Source organism: Sphaerodactylus townsendi, linkage group LG01, assembly GCF_021028975.2.
Source record: "Sphaerodactylus townsendi isolate TG3544 linkage group LG01, MPM_Stown_v2.3, whole genome shotgun sequence".
In the NCBI taxonomy this organism is placed as follows: Eukaryota; Metazoa; Chordata; class Lepidosauria; order Squamata; family Sphaerodactylidae; genus Sphaerodactylus; species Sphaerodactylus townsendi.
Genome location: NC_059425.1, coordinates 70829545 through 70850122, shown reverse-complemented (window position 1 = coordinate 70850122; position 20578 = coordinate 70829545). Strand labels below are relative to the sequence as shown.

Below are 20578 nucleotides of genomic sequence, written 5' to 3'. Positions count from 1 at the left end.
GCACTGTAATACCTTAGCACGGTATAAGTGTCATCCATGCTGGTACAGGGACACTTACAGTGGTGCTGGGGAGCTGTGCAACTGCATGACACCCAGGTGCCAACAGCGCCAGTGCTCCTCCGGCATAGGAGCCAACTCCAGTGCCAACAGGGGCATTACCAGGCCAAAGCCAATTTGGGCAATGTCAACTGCCTGAGGCCACTCTTTCCAGGAACACCCCCTTTTGCTAGTGTGATCTTATGCTCGCAAAAAGGGTACAGCAGCCTGTTGGGCTGCATCAGGGGCTTGAAGCATGGTTGGTGATGTTTCTCTCTTTTATTGCTTGCCGCAGTGCTGCAAACCTCTTTAAGGATGGTGGGGCTGCCCTGTGCCTGGCTGCCACACTTCTACCTCTCCCTTCAGGAATGCCTGTGACCTTGGGCAAGTCATAGACTTTCAGCGTAAATTACTACACAGATTGCTGTAAGGAGGACCATGTAAGCTGCATTGAGAGGACCATGTAAGCTGCATTGAGAAAGGTGGGCTATAAGCAAAATAAACAAACACATACATAAATAAAACTAGTTGATCTCTCATAAAATGCTGTGATAGCACCTACTTGTTCAGAAATTTCAATAAGCAGGTGCTAGAGATTAATCTACTTTCCTGGCAACTGATGCCTGGGACAATGGTCCTCATTGATGTGGCCATCATTGCAACTGAGTAGCCTTCAGTTATCACATAAGCACCCTCTGCTAAGCCATGCCTTAGCACTATTGCATGAACTGAGCAATCTGACCATGCATGTTCTATAGCAAGAAGCATGCATGAGGAAGAAACAAAACCAATATTCTGTGAATGCAATGTCTGCCTAGTGCTACAGCTATATTGCATGCCTGTTACAGTTCCTGGTATCTCTGACTACAGAGGCATCATAGAGTTTTGTGGATCCAAAACTTTATTTACAGCATGTTATAATACAAGGCACACCATATTGCAATCAACTGTGTGTTTTCTTAAAATGTAACACATTCATCTTTTTTTTAAAAAAAAGATATGTTTCATGGTATTTATACACTGACTGCCCAACTTGTTTTACAAGCTTATAAAAATCTTCTGTACAACTGTGCAACTCTATGCTAGGCAAATGGCCTTACAAAGCTGGTAAGTAACAGTATATACACGATAACAGAGACATTTTAGATACTCATTTAAAAGTGAGAACCCTTTTGCCCCTCACATTTCTCTGACACAGAAGTAACCCATCAAGCTGAGGAGAAAGTTATATACATTGCCAGCTACACAGACACGCAAACATAGAAGTAGAAAAGCTTGTGGTTTCTCAACTCGTGAACTTCAGCAAGGAAACCTTCCCATGGTTTCCCACAAGATGGCATTTACTTGCTCTTCTTCCATAACAATTCATTTTCATGCAGGAAAAAAAATCTCTCATGTAAAACAAATCTTGACCACCCAAAAGAACAGTTTGATTTCCACCATGGCCTCAGTGTCCCATCATTTCTGAAGTAGCAACACTTCTGTTAGTCAGCAAGATCATAAAAACCCTTCACTAGAAAAACACCAGTGTATGCAAATCAGTCTGGCCCCACTGGCTTGGTGGCCTTCACACTGCAGCTCTGCTCATCCTCAAGTCCCAAACTGACATTTTGGTTGCCATTCATTAGCTCCTGCTCTACCACTCTGCCCTTCCTCTTGCAGCACTGGCAGAGTTCACTGTAGTTTTCTAGTAAGCTGATGCAAAGATTGATGATCAGGGCTAGCCAGGCCATTCCAAACAGAATCCACAGAGATACCACATTCTTATACCAGACAGGGTAAGTGCGATCAGGGTTCATACCTAGAGGGGAATAAAAATAACATCCAAGCGGTTCAGAGGTGTACAGCATCACTTCCCTCAAGAGAATTTTAAAGTACTATTCTGATACTAAGCATGCCCTAGAATGTTTTGAGGATTCAGAAAATTAAAACGTAAAAATCCAGAAACCTGGACCAAACAAGAATGGACGAGGAACCGGGTGAGGCAGAGAGCAATAAAAAATACACAGTGAAGTGCTTTTTATTGGCTGCAGATGCATAGAACAAATAAAATATGAGGGATGTGCAACTACTTGATTCAGTTGATCTGATAATTTTTTTAACGGTATCCAGTGTACATGTGGAGAGACGGTTTCAATCTTGCAAGAACCGCATTACCCCATATGCCCCTACTCGCCCTGTGCGCTCAGCAGAGGCTAATTTACTGGTGGTCCCCGGCCCCTCAATGATGCGGCTGGCCTCCACGCGGGCCCCGGCCTGGTGGAACACTCTTCCTCCAGCTGACTGGGCCCTGCGGGATCTTGGTGAATTCTGCAGGGCCTGTAAGACTGAGTTGTTCCGCCGGGCCTTTGGAGCAACTAGCCGCTGAGTATGGCGCCCCTGCTCAGTTACATCTAGGTTACCCTCCTATGGAGGAGTCCAGCCGTTCCCTTGGGGAGGGCTTTAAGAAAACGGGTTTACCGGACGCCTTCTACTATGGTATTAACCGCTGTTTTAAATGAAATTTAGTACATCTTAACGAATACCCACACAGATGGAGCCTCTGTGGGCTGCTGTTGTTTTAATTGTATAGTTTGCTCCCGAACCTGATTTTGTATTAGTTTTGTTGTACACCGCCTGGAGCCCCTCGGGGATAGGGCGGTATAAAAATCTAAATAATAAATAAATAAATAATAAACTTCTAAGCAGTGCTAGGCTCAGAAGAGGGACAAACTGCCCCCCCCCCCCCACATCCCTGCACGTGGGTATAAGATCATTGACAGGGGTGGTGGAGAGGTGTTCCTTTGAACACTACAGCCTATATCTGTAAATGGTAACCAATTGTTGGAAGACAGCCCTCTCCATGTCCTTATGGGAGGTGGAAACTCCTAGTTCCTGCCCTTGGTGCCTTGAGTAGTCCCTGGTATTGATAATCAAGCCTGATCCACTTTTTAAAAATGAAAGACTGAGAGATTCTTCTGGCTGTTGTGGGTTTCCCACGCTTTTTGGCCACGTTCTGGTAGTTTTAGCTCCTAACATTTTGCCCATTATCTATTGCTGGAGTCTTCATAGTTGTGAGCAAAATGTTAGGAGCTAAAACTGCCAGACAACATTTGCACAGCCCAGAAAACCCACAACATGCCGTTCATTCTGGAGGTAAAAGTCTTTGACAATACACTGAGAGATACGGCCTTTCAGAAATTCATCCTGAGAGTTCATGCTCTCTTCTGCAAACTGAAGGGCACCACAACAAGGCTCCATGAGGTTGCTTGTGAAGGAGAAGCAAAAAGTGTTCTTATTCAAGTGCATAAGCTCTCAGGCACAAAAGGCCCTTCACACTCAGAGCAGCCTCTTTCAGGGAAATGCTGCAGAAGCCAAAAAGATTTAACCTGAAGAAATAGAGCAGTTGTTGTTGGACCCATTGTGAAGAGGTCATTTTTGTTGTCCACAATCAGACATACACACATAAGAGATATAATAAATAAACTTGACCAAATGATGAACTAATAGGTTTATTTTACTGGGGGGGGGGGGGAGATGAAGCACATAGGAAAGCAGAATGACTTACCAATTACATAATCTCCAAAGCCTATTGTGGAGAGAGTAATGAAAGAATAGTAGAATCCTTCTTCATAGGTCCAGCCTTCTATGGCAGTGAATAACAGAGGAGGCAGCAGAAGGAACAGTAAAAGCCCACCAACCAGTGCGCAAGTCCGTGTCAACACAGCAGCCCCTTTCTAGCAAGACAAAGAAACAAACTCTCCAGAAACCATGCAACAGACAGTTAAGCCTTTTCTGCATGGGTTCCCCCCCCCCCCCATCAGTTCTGGCCTTATACTGCTTCAGTTTATCCCCTGATTTCCACACATATTTTATTCATTTTCACTTCAGTTCTTTAAAAACTACTTTTACCCCTGATGTTTTTGGAAGCTTATTTTGAGCCAGCTTTTTCTTCATGCATAATATTTCTGTTGGATTTTCTCACTTTTCAATGATTGGATGGTCATCATCCTCCAACAACTCCACCTCCTCCCCACACCCTGAAGGTGAATGGTTTCTGTTTTTATTTTTTTAAAGCCCTAAAGTATCACTATAACAATGCAATGATAGTTCAAGCAGGTCCTCCGAATTTCTAGCTTTCATTTTTTTTTAAAAGTAAGTCTCTATCCCCTTTTGCAGAGATATCTCCATGAAGGGAAGACTGGAGGGTTTTTTTAATGAAACCTGGGAATTTAGAGTACCATTTAAACTATCACTACAACACTATATTAATTTTAATATACCAAATTATGTAGGGTGGTGAGAACCACAAAGGATTGCGAAGAGCTCCAAGCGGACCTTGATAAATTAGGTGAGTGGGCCCAGAAATGGCAAATGCAGTTCAATGTAGCAAAATGTAAAGTGATGCACATAGGGGCAAAAAATCCAAACTTCACATACACGCTACAGGGGTCAGTGCTATCAGTCACAGACCAGGAAAGGGATTTAGGCGTCTTAGTTGATAGTTCCATGGGAATGTCAACTCAATGCACGGCAGCTGTGAAAAAGGCAAACTCTATGCTGGGGATCATTAGAAAAGGAATTGATAATAAAACTGCAAAGATTGTCATGCCCTTATATAAAGCAGTGGTGCGACCGCACTTGGAGTACTGTGTCCAGTTCTGGTCGCCGCATCTCAAAAAGGATATTGAGGAGATAGAAAAAGTGCAGAGAAGGGCAACAAGGATGATTGAGGGACTGGAGCACCTTCCCTATGAGGAGAGGCTGCAGCGTTTGGGACTCTTTAGTTTGGAGAGGAGGCGGCTGAGGGGGGGTATGATTGAAGTCTATAAAATTATGCATGGGGTAGAAAATGTGGACAGAGAGAAATTTTTCTCTCTTTCTCACAATACTAGAACCAGGGGGCATTCATTGAAAATGCTGGGGGGAAGAATTAGGACTAATAAAAGGAAACACTTCTTCACGCAACGTGTGATTGGTGTTTGGAATATGCTGCCACAGGAGGTGGTGATGGCCACTAACCTGGATAGCTTTAAAAGGAGCTTGGACAGATTTATGGAGGAGAAGTCGATTTATGGCTACCAATCTTGATCCTCCTTGATCTGAGATTGCAAATGCCTTAGCAGACCAGGTGATCGGGAGCAACAGCCACAGAAGGCCATTGCGTTCACATCCTACATGTGAGCTCCCAAAGGCACCTGGTGGGCCGCTGCGAGTAGCAGAGAGCTGGACTAGATGGACTTTGGTCTGATCCAGCTGGCTTGTTCTTATGTTCTTATGTTCTTCTTATGTTCTTAGAGCCATTTTATTAAAAAGGGGGGGGGTACTGAGATGTCACTGATGATGACAGCACACTCTCTTGAAATTCCTCATTATTTAAGGCATGTGTAGAAGAAAATACACTGTGAAAATTCACAGGGAGGGTAGATGTGCAGATCTGCCCAACCCAACCTGATTCCAGTGCTTGTGGGTTGACTGCCAAGGAAATCAGGAGTAAGCTGAGCATGTGGAAAAAGTCACATCCAGTTCCATATCATCTATGAAAGTTATCACTGGAGTGAATAGACATGTAATAATTTTGTCCTGCCACAGGGATGAATTGGACTATATTACATGGATATACAACATTTTGCATTTCCCTTCACTGAATCTCAGGTCTCTTGAAAGAAAAGAGAAAGATTAATAAAGCATTTTAACCTTTCCAAGTACAACTTTTAAAAAACAAAATCATAGCATACTTTTTCTTTACAAAAAAAAAGCCCAGAAACTGGGAGATGACCCTGGGAGGAGGCTCTGGTCAGTGATTCTAATGCCAAATAGACAGGAGGTTTTTTTTACACATCTTTCTATCATTCCAAAATATTTGCTTTATAAGTACCTTCCTGTGGTAGACCGGGCCTCTATTTGCAAAACCGTGTTTTAAACAACACAAGCCTTTATTGGCATATATGCAAAACCATGTAGTTTGGATTACAGAAGCTGGTTTATTAAGGAAGTCTGCACCACTTACCTGCCAATGAAACTTCTCACCTAGGTGGCAGGCACATTGCTGAACAACAGAGAGCATTAGCTGTCCTATTCTGTTCAGGAGCACAAGGTTCAAGGGAATCCCAAAAAGGGCAAAGAAGATGCAGAAAACCTGTGCAACAACTGTGCTGGGGCTCAAGTTTCCATAACCTGGAAGGGACAGAACAGGATTGATAATTAACTTAATGGAAGTTATCACAATTAGATGGCTGCAACAACAATCTTTTCTTTCACTATCAGCTGCAGAACTCTGAACAAATAAGGGGCCAGAGGTTGAGGCATGGCTCAGCATACTTGGAGCCTTTAACCCACTTCTCGACAGCTTCTTTTTTACAATCAACTAAGGCAAGAATCCCTTCCACATTATCGGAGATACAGTAGAAAAAGTGAAGCCAACAAATAATTTAAAGCAGATACCAGAAGATTCATTTTATTTATTTTTTAATTATATTTATACCGCACCCATTTCCAGCCAAAGTTGGGCTCTGAATAGCATATGTACAAATTTTAAAACCACATTTTCAATAGTATAGTAAAAAGTACTCTAAAATCTAGTATCTACAATGATGAATTATTTAATTAAACTCTCAGCCTAAAATTTATTTCAACCCCCATCCCAACATAATGTCTTCTCTGTTTATTGGGAGGGGGGGGGAGGAAGGTACAGAAGTTGGAAATGGTCAAGATCAAATTTAACAAGATTGAAAAAAAATTGCAATGACTTAAGAATTGCCTAAAAGATGGAAGGTTGGCTTTCACTTGGAACAGAACAGAGTCATGGGTGGCCTCAACCAAAGGCCCAGTGGAGCATCTGTTTTGCAGGCCCTACAGAACTGATGTCCACCAGGCTGGAGCCAGGCCCAAAAAGGTCATGGCTCTAGTTCAAACCAACTGGATGTCTTTGGGGCCAGCGACCACCAAAAGGTTATTAGTGGAGTACCAAAGCATCCTCTGTGGGCAATATGGGAAGATGTGATTTCAAAGATACAAGGGCCCCAGACCACTCAAGGCCTTAAAGATCAAAACCAAAACTTTGAACATGATTCGGAATTCTACTGGCAACCACTGCAGCTGGCTTAATATAGGTGTGATATGCTCTCTCACGTTTGTCCTGAGGAGTCTCGCTGCTGTGTTCTGGACTAATTTAACTCCTGGATCAGTCTCAAGGGCCCATTATGCATGGAACACTTACCTCTGAGCTCTTCTCTCTGCAGTGGACCCGTAGTGTGGCCTCCACATGTTTCTCTGCTTACATGTCAGGAGGCACTCACTCCTTGTCATAGAGCTTTTTTTGCAGAGAACTCCCCTGGGCCTGGTTCCCTTAACTCCACTCATAAACTAATTCTTAAAGGCACAGATCTCATTACACCTGGTAGTCAAGATTGCTGGCTCAGCCCTTTGAGTTGTACTTATATTGATATTACTGCTCCAAAGATAATCCCCCCACAAATGAAAGAGGCAAAGCAATTCCCTGGACTATATGCTGCTAAAGAAGGCAACCATGTGCTAGAGCTGATATTCTTCCCCCTCCCTGCGCGCGCATGTGCGCACACACACACACATACACAAAACCTGCTACTGCTGGAGGACAGAGAGGCTTGTTATTTCCAAGCACTCTCTCTTATTATTATATCAACATCTTGATATATCAGTATGAGAATATAGAGGTCTGTGTGTTTTGGCTATGCCCATGTGAGTGAGCTTCCTTTCTAGATCTGAAGGAGCCGGCAACATGGGAAAAGGGTGGGGTGGGGGGAAGATGTGGATGGCAGTGTGAGGGAGTGGAAAGGCTGGCCTTGGGTGGAGGGAAGATGTCCAGGCAAAGCTATGCTTACTGGCAAATCTGTCCTGCTCTGGTGGCAAGGCAAATTAAAATTGTGCTAGAAGTGGTCTTACTGGCTGGGCAAGAACGGAAGGTGAAAGTGGGGCTCGAGGAAATCTTGCCTCAATGAGCATTCACCGCCATAGTGCAGTAGACACTTTGTGCATAACTGGTCAAGATGGAAAAAGGCCACTCTGGCCATATGTACACCTGGGACTCCATAGACAAGGACTCCACAGTCACACTCAGACTCTTGACAACAAGGCAGATGTTAAAGTCACTCTGTTTAAACATGGCAGTTGGAAACCCTCCACTGGCTTCAGTTGACCCAGCCACAGAGCCTCTGTTTTAGATGGATTAAGCTTCAAATTAGTCTTTCTCAACTACCAGCCACAGCTTCCAGACACTGTGCCAAGACAACGGGGGAAGTGGCCGACTGGCCCTCTATCAGCAGAAAAAGCTGAAGAAAATTAAAAAAACAACAACCAAGAAACCATTCCCCCTTGGATATTCAATTATCATGTGGGATTAAAGGAAGGTGCAAAGGAAAATGTTTTCATATAGTGTGGAGGACTTTGTTAGCTATAGGTTTAGCACCAACATGGTCAGGCAACAGAATTCCGGACTGTTAACTAAGGCTGCAATTCTAAGCCACATATACTTGAAAATAAATTCCAGTAAAATTATTAGGACTTACTTCTGAATAATCATGTTGAAGCATAAAATGTGTAAATTTCCTACAGATCTCTAGCTCGTGACATCCCCTAAATGCCAAGTCCTACCCCCATCCAACTACCCCCTTCCAGTCACATTTCCAACCAGGCCAAGCCCTTCCAATGCAGCACATAGTAACATCAGTCATCCTACTAAGGGTAACAGAATAGCTCTTATACTTTTCCACACTCTCTAATAGAAATACCTTTTTGGGGGGGGGGGATGAAAAACAAAATGGTTTTCTCAGATATTTTTACTCTTCTTCTATTGGTCGTGCACCAAATACTTCTCTAGCAATGCATTTGCTTGTTCAGATGCAAAGAAGCATCAGCATCTGTCAAATGCTATGAAGAAGACACTCCAGATCACAGGAGGATCCTTTATTCAGGGTTATGCATGCTTGCTTTTTTCTGCATGCCCCATGCTCCACTTTTAAATGTGCATTGCATTCCATGCAACTTCACTTAATTCAACATGAAGTTGGCAATGACTTATTAGAAGTTTGCAAATTCATGGTAGAAGTCAGTATACCACTTGACTTACCTCATGGAAATGCTTGCTCTTAACTGACTGTGCCTCATGGGCGCTTCAAAGCAATAACCTTTGGTAAAAAGAGATTACAAAAGAAAAGAGAAGCTCTGTGTCCATGGCAGTCCCTAGCCAGCACAATAATAACTGAAAGTAAAGCAACTCAGCTGTTTTCAAGTGAAGAAAAGATGTCAGGAAATCCATCTTGAATCTCCCACATCATGTTTGGTTTGCCCTTGATAGTCTGTGAATGGTAGCACATTGCTCCATGTGTTATCCTTGCTACACAAATGCTGCATTTTATGTGCAGAAAGGGGTTTTTAAGCATAAAAGAGCAAACAAATTCTAAGATTCTCCTGGAGTTTGTAACACTAGCATTTTCTGAAGAGTGGGGAGAGTTGAACTCTTGAAGGTCTGCACTGCTAAACCACAAGTATGGTTTGCTTTGATCCAACTTCATTTATATTGGCCTTAACATTTGTTAGCAGAGGGGGAGAAGGTGGCAAGCAATGTACTAAAAACATCCATTTGGACATCAAACCACACTCCACAAACAGAAGTTGTTCTAAAAGAGGACTGCATAAAAACAACCGCTGTCCATTAAAATATAAAAACATGAAAAGAAACACCAGTGAGTACAAAACTGGTATGAAGGAGATACCCACAAGATTCCACAGCACAGATCAGTTTACCCTGATGACATATCAACTACCTCTTCAAACACAGATTAGCCGTTCTAGTGACAAACATGCCAGATTTTTTCAATTACCTGAATTCTGAAGGATGAAGCAGTGTTTTGATATGTCAGCTACAAAAGCAAAGAGCTGCACACAGTATTTACGGGGGGGGGGGAGCTGTTTCATACCATTTCTTGTTTTACACTGTTGTAGACTGTATTCCTATTTATGCTGTCGCTTTTATTCTATTCTATTCTATTCTATTTATTCATTCATTCATTCATTCTATTCATTCTATTTTTATTTATTTATTTCATATTTATACCCATCCTCCCCATAAGGGATCAGGGTGGCAAATAATAACAAAATCAACCATGATAAAAAAGCATCATGACAGTAAAAACAGTAAGAGCAATTCAGATGGCAAATTTATCTACACCCCCCCCCCCCATAACGCCCACTGGAGGCCAATAATGATAGTAGTCAGGCCGACTGGCCAGATGGAAATGCCTGGTGGAAAATCTCCGTCTTACAGGCCCTGAGGAATTCATTCAAGTTCCGTGGGGTCCTGATCTAATTGGGGAACTTATTCCACCAGGTAGGGGCCATGGCTGAAAAGGCCCTGGGATTCATAGAGGCCAGCTGAACCTCCTTTGGGCCAGGGATCTCCAGTAGGTTCCCCTCTGACGAGCAGAGGGGCCTAATGGGGCAATACGGGGAGTGGCGGTCCTGCAAGTATGTAGGTCCAAGACTGTGCTCAGCTTTAAATGTTAACACAAACACTTTGAATATTATCTGGAACTTGATCAGCAGCCAATGAAGATGGTACAAAACTGGCATAATACAGGCTCCATTAGATTTTCTGAATACTGTTTTCACTGTTTGCAATTTTACTGCATCTTGCATTTTATCAGGAAATCATCTTAGGCAAAATGTTTTGGGAGAGTTGTGTCACATGTCAAATAAATCATCTGAAACAATATTATTTTGTGATTGGTGATTCATATTTAGGGAACCTATCTGCCCTGAGAGTTTTTGCTCCTCCATGGATAAGAGCAGCAGCTCTGGAACTACTGAGTCAGACTCCTGTAGAGAACAGTTAGCCAGGAATCCTGCTTTATAGATCAAGGATGGAGCAGAAGGTATTTCTAGCCAGAAAATTAAATCTTTCTACAGTTCAGATACCCTGTTTCCCCGAATATAAGACATCTCCTGAAAATAAGACGTAGTAGAGGTTTTGCTGAAGTGCGAAATATAAGGCATCCTCTGAAAGTAAGACATAGCAAAGTTTTTGTTTGGAAGCATGCCCGACGAACAGAACACAGAAAAATGAGACATCCCCTGAAAATAAGACATAGCGCATCTTTGGGAGCAAAAATTAATATAAGACACTGTCATATTTTCGGGGAAACACGGTAGGTGGAAGTGACAAGTAATAACAAGCTGAATTTCACATGCACATGCTGAATAATGCACATTTAACCACTTTCAATGAACTTTAGCTATCATTTGCAAGTGGATTTTCCCATTTCACACAATAAAATCCATTTGCAAAGTGCACTGCAAGTGGTTTGAGCATGTATTATCGAGCTCGTGTGACAGTGTTGAGTGGGAGAACTGGCCAAGCTAATTCATTAGTACTGTCTAGTCTGGCTCATTGGCAGCTCTTAGGCACAGAATGGTCTTTCCCAATACCAGATTCCTCGGATAAGTTAAGCTGAGCTGCAAGGCCTTCTGCATGCAAAGTATGTGCTTTGCCACTAAGCCATTGCCCCTTCTGGGGAAAACCCCCCAATTATCCTTAGGCACAGAATGGACCACAGAAGTCTTGCATTGCCCTGTATAGTATGAATTAGAAGATTTTTTGCAGCAAACCTGGAATCTTCAATAGGTCATGATGACCTGGTATGTAACTCTATCCATAGCCACCACTAGTTTATTACTTCTACTCTCTGTTGAAAATTGGAGATACTTAATACTGGCTTAGGCAGGTGCATCATTACTTATTTGAGCAGCAAGCCATAATCACAAAGTTGAGAAGAGGAATATACAGTGAGATTATGAAAAGTTTAAATAGACCTGAAAACAGAATTATGGTGTACTACATGAAGTACGTGTGGGTGTTAGAGAGATCATTCACACTCACCGTACTGGATTCTAAATCTGCAGAATCCTAAAGACTTTTCATTTATTTTTCTTTTTTTGCCTTTCACCTGTATCTGTCAATGAGTGTCTATTCAGTAGGAGCATGGGATATAATAACTAAATACAAGCACACAATCTTACCGTTTGATTCTTAGGCCAGCAACTCTCGTGCTCTCAGAATAAACTTTTCTTCCTTTCTAGTAACTCCTCAATCCAATTCTGGGGATCCACATGTCTGGGCTTAGGAGCTGCTGGTGTAATTCAACTGCTCAGTAGTCTACTGCAGCTACTCTTTTATCCACACTGCATGGCTTTCAGTGGAATGCAATGCACATGTCAACAGGGATATACATCAGAATTCACATTCCTTGCAAATAAATGCAAAGCAAAGGGTACAACTGCACCCTTCCAGTTTATGACCATAGTTCCTGATCTGAATATTATAGAAATAAATATTCTTTGCGGACCTGGAATGCTTTGTTCCATGGACACAGCACTAAGGACAACTATTGAAACGTCTTTGCTTGAAACAGAAGTAGCTCTTCAATCACAGGCCTGCAGAGGGTCTCTTCATGAAGACAACTGCCACCTTTCCACTAGGGATGGGAAGTGCTTCCCTCAACTCAGAATGCCTTCTACAAGGGAAGAACTGTGCTTGGAGATATGCAGCCTAAGAGAATACAGTTAGGTTGTTCCTGCCACTTATGAATAAACATAACATATTAGCATATCGTATTTCACTATATAGAAATACGTCAGTTTAAAACAGTGGTTCTCAACCTTCCTAATGCCGGGACCCTTTAATACAGTTCCTCATGTCGTGGTGACCCCCAACCATAAAATTATTTTCATTGCTACTTCATAACTGTAATTTGTCATATAAAATACAATATCAACAATTTTCATATTAGTAATAATGCATTTGAGTATAAATTCTACTGAGATCCAGAGAAACTGGCCCCCACTGCACTGTAATATTACAATCATTTCTCAGGGTCCAATACAAGCTTGCAATTCAGCCTGACTCCATGCCATTCATCCAATGAACCATGGACAAAAGTCCTGTGTTGTTTTAGAAATTTTAAAATGATATACTTGCAGCCCAGGCCAGATACCCCACCTCCCGGTAAAATGCACTCTCGTGGCCCCATGTTTGTGTCCTGACCACAGCTGAATAGTAATATATATGTAAAGTGAATGTTTAACTTTACACAATAAAATATCATAATTTTGTTTACCACTGTTCATTTCTGCTCTTCAGGCACTCCCAGACAGACACATTTTCCCAAAATAGGGTGATACTCTGCCCAGGAAATTCTGCTGCAGATGGCTAGGAGTGGCAGAGGGTGGCAAGGGGTGTGGGAAATAGCAAGGGGTGGGTGGGTAGGCCTCTGCCGGGTCCCCGTGGGCCCAGCTGGCCTTTGGGGTGGGTGGGGGAGATGGAAGGCCTCTGCTGAACCCTCAATCACCCAGCTTGCCTTTTGGGATGGGTGGGGGGAGAGAGAAGGCCTCTGGCGGGCCCCTAAGGCAAAGAGGAAGACCCAACACAAGACAGATTAACTTCATCAAGGAAGCCTTGCACACACACACCGATTTGCAAGACGCAAGTGGAGCTGTTAATGACAGGATGTTTTGGAGGTGGTTAATTCATAGGGTTGACATAAACTGGAAGATACTTGGCTGCACATAATGCACACAACGATCAAATCAAATCTGAATCCTTTCTAGCAGCTAAGAACGACTAAGCTGAAGCTATTGACTTTGGCCATATCATGAAAAGATAAGACTCAGTGGAAAAGACGAGAAAGACAATAATACTAGGAAAAGCAGATAGCATCAGGAAAAGAAGACCCAGCATGAAATGAATTAATTCTAAAAAGGAAACCAGGATCTCCTTCTCTTCTCTTCCGTCCACCTCCTTTCAAAAACAGGGCCAGTGAAATGCCTGCTGCACTGGGACCTGGCTAGGCAGGGGCCCCAAGCAGCAGCCCCCTTAGCCTTGACCTCTTCCTTGTGTTTGGAGCAGCTGCCCCCCTCCCTTCAGCCTTGTTGCAAAGATATGAATAGGAAAGTAACTCATGGAAAAACATGGACTATATTTCAGGAAGGGATTCTGTTTTGAGCACCACCACAGATCTAATTAAGTCAAGGCAGTGAGATTGGCCCCAAATCCAAACAAAAACATCCACTCCTTTATACACCAAAGGTGCTTTTGTAATGATGAACAAAATATTGATATTATACAAGCCTGCATGGTCCAAGGATAGGGGTCTATGTGGCATTTGGGCAAAAGGAGCCTTCCATCCCCACCCACCCCTCTTCATCACCTTGCCCCAGCTATTTCTATGTATCTCAACAGGATAGAGGCTCTTCCCTCACCCACTGGATGTTTCCTTTCTGTTTTCCACTCTGACTTGTGGGAAACCCAGCAGCTTTTTCACTATGGAATCAGACATAAACAAGTTTGTGTGTATGGGGGTGGGGGAGATCTAACAAATCCAGAGGGGCCATGGAAATGAAAGAGGGGGGATAGAGGGAGGGAGGGAGAGGCAGGGAGGGAGATAAAGATAGATAGAGACATAGAGAGGGAGGGAGGGAGATAAAGAGAGATAGATAGGTGGGCAAGTAAGGAGAGAAAGAGAGATAAGATAGAGAGAGGGGAAGAGAAGGGGGGGAGAAAGATGATATAAAAATCACAAGCCCCCTGTTCGGGGCCAGGCAGACCCAACCTCGCAATGGGAGGGGGATGAGAACCACCCCAACTCACCGGTGAGGAAGAGCCAAGAGGTGGGAGTGTGCCCAGATGCCAGGGAAAGCTCAAAAGTTCAGGAGAGGCCAGAATAGCCAGCAGAAATGGCGATGCCCCCCAACAGCAAGGTGGGAGGAGCCAGGATGCCTTGCTGACCCCACACCTGCAGTGCAGCAGCGACACAACCCCAAGTGTGGGGCAGGGCACAGTTTAAATGTCCCGGCATTCACCCCCTGGAGCCTGAGGCTGACTGCAAAAAGGCAGGGTCAGAGGCAAGCCGTGGGGATTGGTGGGAGGCCTTGAAACAGATGGGAAAGTTTAAAAGTGGGAAGGACAGAAGGCAGGGGACGGGTTGTGTGGAAGACGAGTTTGGAGGTGGAGAGATGGATGGGGAGGCGAGGAAAAAGTGACTAGTGACTAGTCTTAGCCAGCCTGTCCTCGGAAGCCCCCCTGAACCAAACTTCACCAAACTTGGGGGGGGGGGGGTATTATCAGGACAGTCTCCTGATGATACCCTGAAATTTTGGTGTCACTAGTTTTAAAAATACTGGTTTGTGTGTTTCACCGCTCCTCCACATGAAGCCTGCTGGGTTCCACCATTGTAACAATTGTAGGCATGAAGCCTTCGTTCCCAAAAGACACAATGTATAACAGACTTCTCTCTGTGATACACCTCTGAAGATGCCAGCTATGATGTGGTGGTGATTTTGGGGTGACCAAGTGAAAAAATCATTAGGATCCACAGGTGCAGGCCAAACTACAGTAGCAGGACCTACCAGACCATGGCCACACAGCCCAGAAAACACACACAACACTTGCAGCAGTTGGTTGTTCCTACTGTTTGGCCTGCACCTGTGGCTGGCATCTCCAGAGGTGCTTGAAGGTTAGGTGACCTAAGCTGGCAACAGTGTGTGACCAAGCAACCTACCCATAGCGTTGAACCCCCTGAAGCAAAGTCCCCCAAACCTGGTTGGTGTCATCAAGAGACTCTCCTGAAGATACCCTGAAAGTTTTGTGACTGTGCCTTCAGAAATGTGCCCTCCACAGACACTCCCAGAATTTCCCCATTGACAGCAATGCAACAAACTCAATGCAGAACTAAGAATCTTGGGCAAATTTGGGGGTGCCTGTCAGGGGTGCAAGCATTAATCCAGTGACACCAACATTTCCAGGTATCATCAGGAGGCTGCCCTGATGATACTTCCCAAGTTTGGTGAAGTTTGATTCAGGGGGGGCAAAGTTATGGACCTTCAAAGGGGTAGCTCCCATCTCCTTAGCTCCCATTGGAAAGAATGGGGGATGGAGCACCCATTTTGAGGGTCCATAACTTTGCCCGCCCTGAACCAAACTGCACCAAACTTGGGGGGTGTCATCAAGAAAGTCTCCTGATGATACCCTGAAATTTTGGTGCCAATACGGCTAGGATCGTGCCCCCTGCAGGCCAAAACGCGAAAAAAACAAAAAATTTAAAACGCATCTGAGAAATGTATTCTAGCCTGGCGACCCCTGTGAAATGGTCATTCATCCCCCAAAGGGGTCGCGACCCCCAGGTTGAGAACCACTGGTTTAAAAAGACAAGCAAACTATGGGCACAACATACAAAATGACTAGAGTTTGAGAAAAAGGTACTCTGGCTGGGGAACTCCTTTTCAGGCTAAACATATTTAATTCTATTCCTGCTGCCCCCAGACAGAAGGGTTGAGAACTTCAGCCAGTGACACTCAGCTTATCCAAGCAGATGTCTGGAACAAGAAGTGGGCAAAGATTTAGTTTTTGTTTTAGTCAATTTTTGGGTTCTGCAATTCCATTCTTACTCCCCAGTGTGGTAACCCAGAGATGTATCAGAATTAGGGCTGTGAAACAGGAGAAGGTAGGGAACATAGTCCTTCCCCTATTTTCTAAAAACTGCTCATGTGGGGAAACACTGTTCACTTTCCAAATGGGTTCTCTTCAAAATCCCTGCTGCTTTTGAAGTGCTGCTCAGTTCAGTACAGGAGAGTGTACTAAGTAGGATTCTATTAATCTACATATCTGATTCCCAATTCTGCTCCCTCCTTGCAGATAATTAAATCCACAGAGGGGGGCAGACTGATCCCAACAGGTTTTTCTGCAGACTTGGGGGACCCCCTCAGTTTGCAGAAAAATCTGAAATTTTAAAAAGAATTATTGCGAGTTTAAATCCCCGATTTTTTTTAAAAAAACCACAGTACTGTCTATCCATGCACAATGATCTTACTGTTCAGATGAGGATGTCACTGGTAGCCTTGATGGGCCTGGGGTTGCAGGGAGTAGCAGAGAAGCTGCAGAGTCCCAGATTCAGCAGCAGCAGCAGTGATGGGGTGGGGGAGAGGAAGCTGGGGTGACAGAAACCATATCGGGCTTCCAGCAGTGGCGCAGAGCCTCACTGTGCCCTGAATTGGCCGCCGCAGCAGAAGTGACTGAGGTGTGAAGCTGGAGTAGGGGGTAGCCACAGCAAAATTCCAGTAGAAGCTTGGAGCCTTGCTAGGCTTGGAATCAGCAGCAGCAGCAATAGGGGGAGAGATAGGATTCCACCCACAAGTTTTGTGGGTCCCCAATTGTGCCATTCTAAGAACAATGATATCATTCTAAGATCACTGACTTCAATGGACTTACAGGGTTGTATCTCTGCTTAAGAGGGCACTATAAATACTGGGATAACTGCTCACAGAAATCACAACTATGAAGCAATTAAAATTGGGTGATTGAGTTGTAAAGTAAGTAGACAACTGAAGGCAGTTGTACGTGTAAGAAGAAAAGGACAGCTTTTAGTAGGCTGCAGAAAATAGTCTCCCAAACCACTACTTTATTCTGGATTTCATCAGTGCTCTTAATATGGTACTTTGTCTCAAGTCAATCTACATGCAAATTCTCATTGGGTGATTTTGCTCCTGAAATTAACACTATTTGGTAGGGTGATACAAATGCCTGTAAAAAGCCAGTCACATATTGATGTTGTACTGCCATCTTGTGGCTGAGCTAGAGTCCAGTTAGAAAAGGCAAGACAGAGGCTTCTCCTTTTACATCTGTACATCTAAAATTGTATGCGGATATGCCACATCCAGAATTGTTGCACTACTTGGGAGCAGAAATAGAAGTTGCTTCCAGATGTTTACTCTGGCTTACAGGCCAACAGTCACATCCACATAGATTATGTTCACACTGTGAAACAAAACAAGAGAAGCCGCTCAGGATATATTTGGCAGCCTCAAGACCTTTTGTTTATATCTAGGGCTGTGCCAGATGTTTAAAATGAGGGGCTCCAATTATATGTGGGCCACTACTGCCTCTTCCTCATACAGTTATTTCCTCACACACTTTCTTTGAATACAGATTTCTTTCAGGGATTGATACATACACTGTTAAGTCTTGCCTATTTTTGTGTGTTGTCACTGCGTGTTCCTGATATTGTCCTGCCTTGCTGAGATGACTCCCATTTGCTTTATTTATATCATTTGTATGCAATTGACACAAAATAGATGTTAGCTTTAAAGGTAATAATTCTATCATCTTTTTGTTTGTATAATGGGAGAGAGAGAAAAAAAGATGACTGCAATTTTTACCCCAAGTAGGGGAGTCCATGTTAGAAAGATAGATTTTCAAATTGAAATAGTAGATTGGTGAAATTTGGCAATATCCCTGTTTTTCTTCCAGTTGGGTTGTGATATTGGAAGAAGAGAAAGGGGTAGATGAAGTGGCTTTGAGGAAATAAGCAAGATGCTAAGAGGTTTCTGAGACTAAAAGGAGGGGGGGGGGGTCCTCTCAGTTCCCTAAACATTAATTTAAAGAGGAACAGGGTGGGACAATAGAAGAAAATTCCCAGAAAGTTATACACATATATAGTAATTTTAACCAGCAATGAAGATCAGAAAAAAGAGAAGATTTAGGGAACATTCTTTGCCCTTGGGTATACAGGAGGTACCAGTTTTATCTCTCGTGATTCCTTGCCTTCACAATCAGGTCTCATATTTTTAATGGTACTTTTTATTGTTTTGTAAATATTTTGATGTGATTGGTGTCTTGACTGTATTGCATTTTTGGTTCAAAACCTCTGGTCAATGGAGATATTGTTAATAAAGGAAAGGTGATCAGATTCAAAATAAAGAGAGAAACTCAACAGAATATTAAAAATAACTTGGGGTGGTAAATTCAATAAAACAATAACCAAATGCCATAGTGGCATTTTTTCAGATTTTCCATTTACCAAAAAAACCCCTGGGTATTTGTCAGACCCAAACAGCCCTGGGGCCAAAAAAACAAACAGGATTCAACTTTTTCAGTTGGAGCTCAAGTCTCCATTCTTCTACCCTTGCTGCCATTTCCCAGGTCCATGGGGACTGGGGAAACAATGGTGGCAGAAGGAAAGCTTCAACTGAAGTCCAGCAGTCAGTGAAGTTCTTCCCACTGCCATTTCCCAGGTCAGTTGAAGCTTTCCCTGCCAGCACTTCCCAGGCTTATGGGGACTTAGGAAATGGTGGTAGGGGGAGAAAGAACTTCAACTGAATGCTGGACTCCAGCATTCTCACGCTTCCCCACACTGGTGTTTCCCAAGTCTCCGTGGACCTGGGAAACATCTATGGCGGTGGGAGGAAAGAGAACTGAGGGGGGCATGGCCAAGCAAGTTCTCACTGCCACCATTGCTTTTCAAGTCCTCATGGACTTAGAAAATAGTGGCGGTGGAAAAGAACCGAATGCTCAGCTCAGTGCATCAAGCTCAGCATTCAGTTGAAGTTCTCCCTCCCATGGATTAAGCTGCAGAAACTGGTAAATTTCAAGTTCAGGTTTTAAACTCCCCTGCAAAAAAAATATTAGTAAAAAGTTGAATAAAGCCAACAGCTATATTAGGCATTACCAAGAATGTCCAGATTTTAAAAATCTGAATCTAAAATTTACCGAGTAAAAAAAAATTGTGCTCATCTCTGAAAATAACCACAAGATAGCTCATTCAAAGCCCAAGCAAAGTTTTCTATAGCCTGAGTGGCCACTTGCACTAGGAAACTGGGCAACAACAATATATGTCCAAAGGTCCAACTACTGCCTCTTTCAGAAGCGCAGTCATTACCCCTTCTATCAAAGAGGTATTTACCACCCCCTGATCCCACTAGGACAGCTCCCCTCCCCTCCCCTCCCCACGATTAGCTTTTATCAACCAGGATGGACAAAGGTCCAGGGGACTAGTAGTAAGCTGTATCGATAATGGGCTCTCACCAATGTCCAGTCAGATCCACAGTGCAATTTCTGATTCTTGCACTCAAGCTGCCGCTGTCCAGCTTCATCGCCCTCAGATCCCCAGTATACCACGGGGCCCAACGAGCTCTACCAGTTGGGTGAGAATGCTCAGGAGCGATCCTGTCAATGGCCCTCCTGATTGCATCATTCCAAAGAGAGACTAGGGCCTCAACAGGAGCACTGGCCGTGTTGCCAGGAAAATCCCCCACTACATAAAATCCCTCACTATGTAAGTTCACTGCATTATCTTGCATCATATTAGAGACACCCCTATCTTATTTTACGTTATATTAGAGACACACCTGCAAAGGCCCTATTCCCTTATACAAGCCAACTAAAAATCAAACAGTGCTGACACCTGAAGTAATCCAATAACTCAGGCCTAGTATGCATGTGTGCACCAATATCTTAATGAAACTGAGGTACAAATGTAATAATACTGATTGTTCCTCTTTCTCCCAATATTTGGAAGGCATATAATCCCAAATTATGGTTTGAAAATAGCTTAGAATTTCCTGATGTAGGCCATGATGTTGCTGACAAACATGGGGAATCCCAGCAGCATCACCAAAAATTATACAGTCTCATATTTTAAGACTGATGAAAGGAGAGATACAGAAAGGAAATATTAAGTGGGTTGCCTCACAGTTGCAG

The 20578-nt window shown here is 43.5% G+C and overlaps 1 protein-coding gene across 1 annotated transcript in view; it reads right to left on the bottom strand.

Annotated features, from left to right (window-relative positions):
* Positions 1–919: 919 nt before the first annotated feature.
* KCNK17 (potassium two pore domain channel subfamily K member 17) overlaps positions 920–20578 on the bottom strand; it is a 45781-nt gene continuing 26122 nt past the window's right edge. The window contains exons 3-5 of the mRNA XM_048507056.1: positions 6026–6192; positions 3584–3752; positions 920–1837 (exon numbers count right to left, since the gene is read on the bottom strand). Coding sequence (XP_048363013.1) covers positions 1575–1837; positions 3584–3752; positions 6026–6192 — 599 coding nt within the window. The 3' untranslated portion in view covers positions 920–1574. The remainder of the gene's footprint in view (positions 1838–3583; positions 3753–6025; positions 6193–20578) is intronic.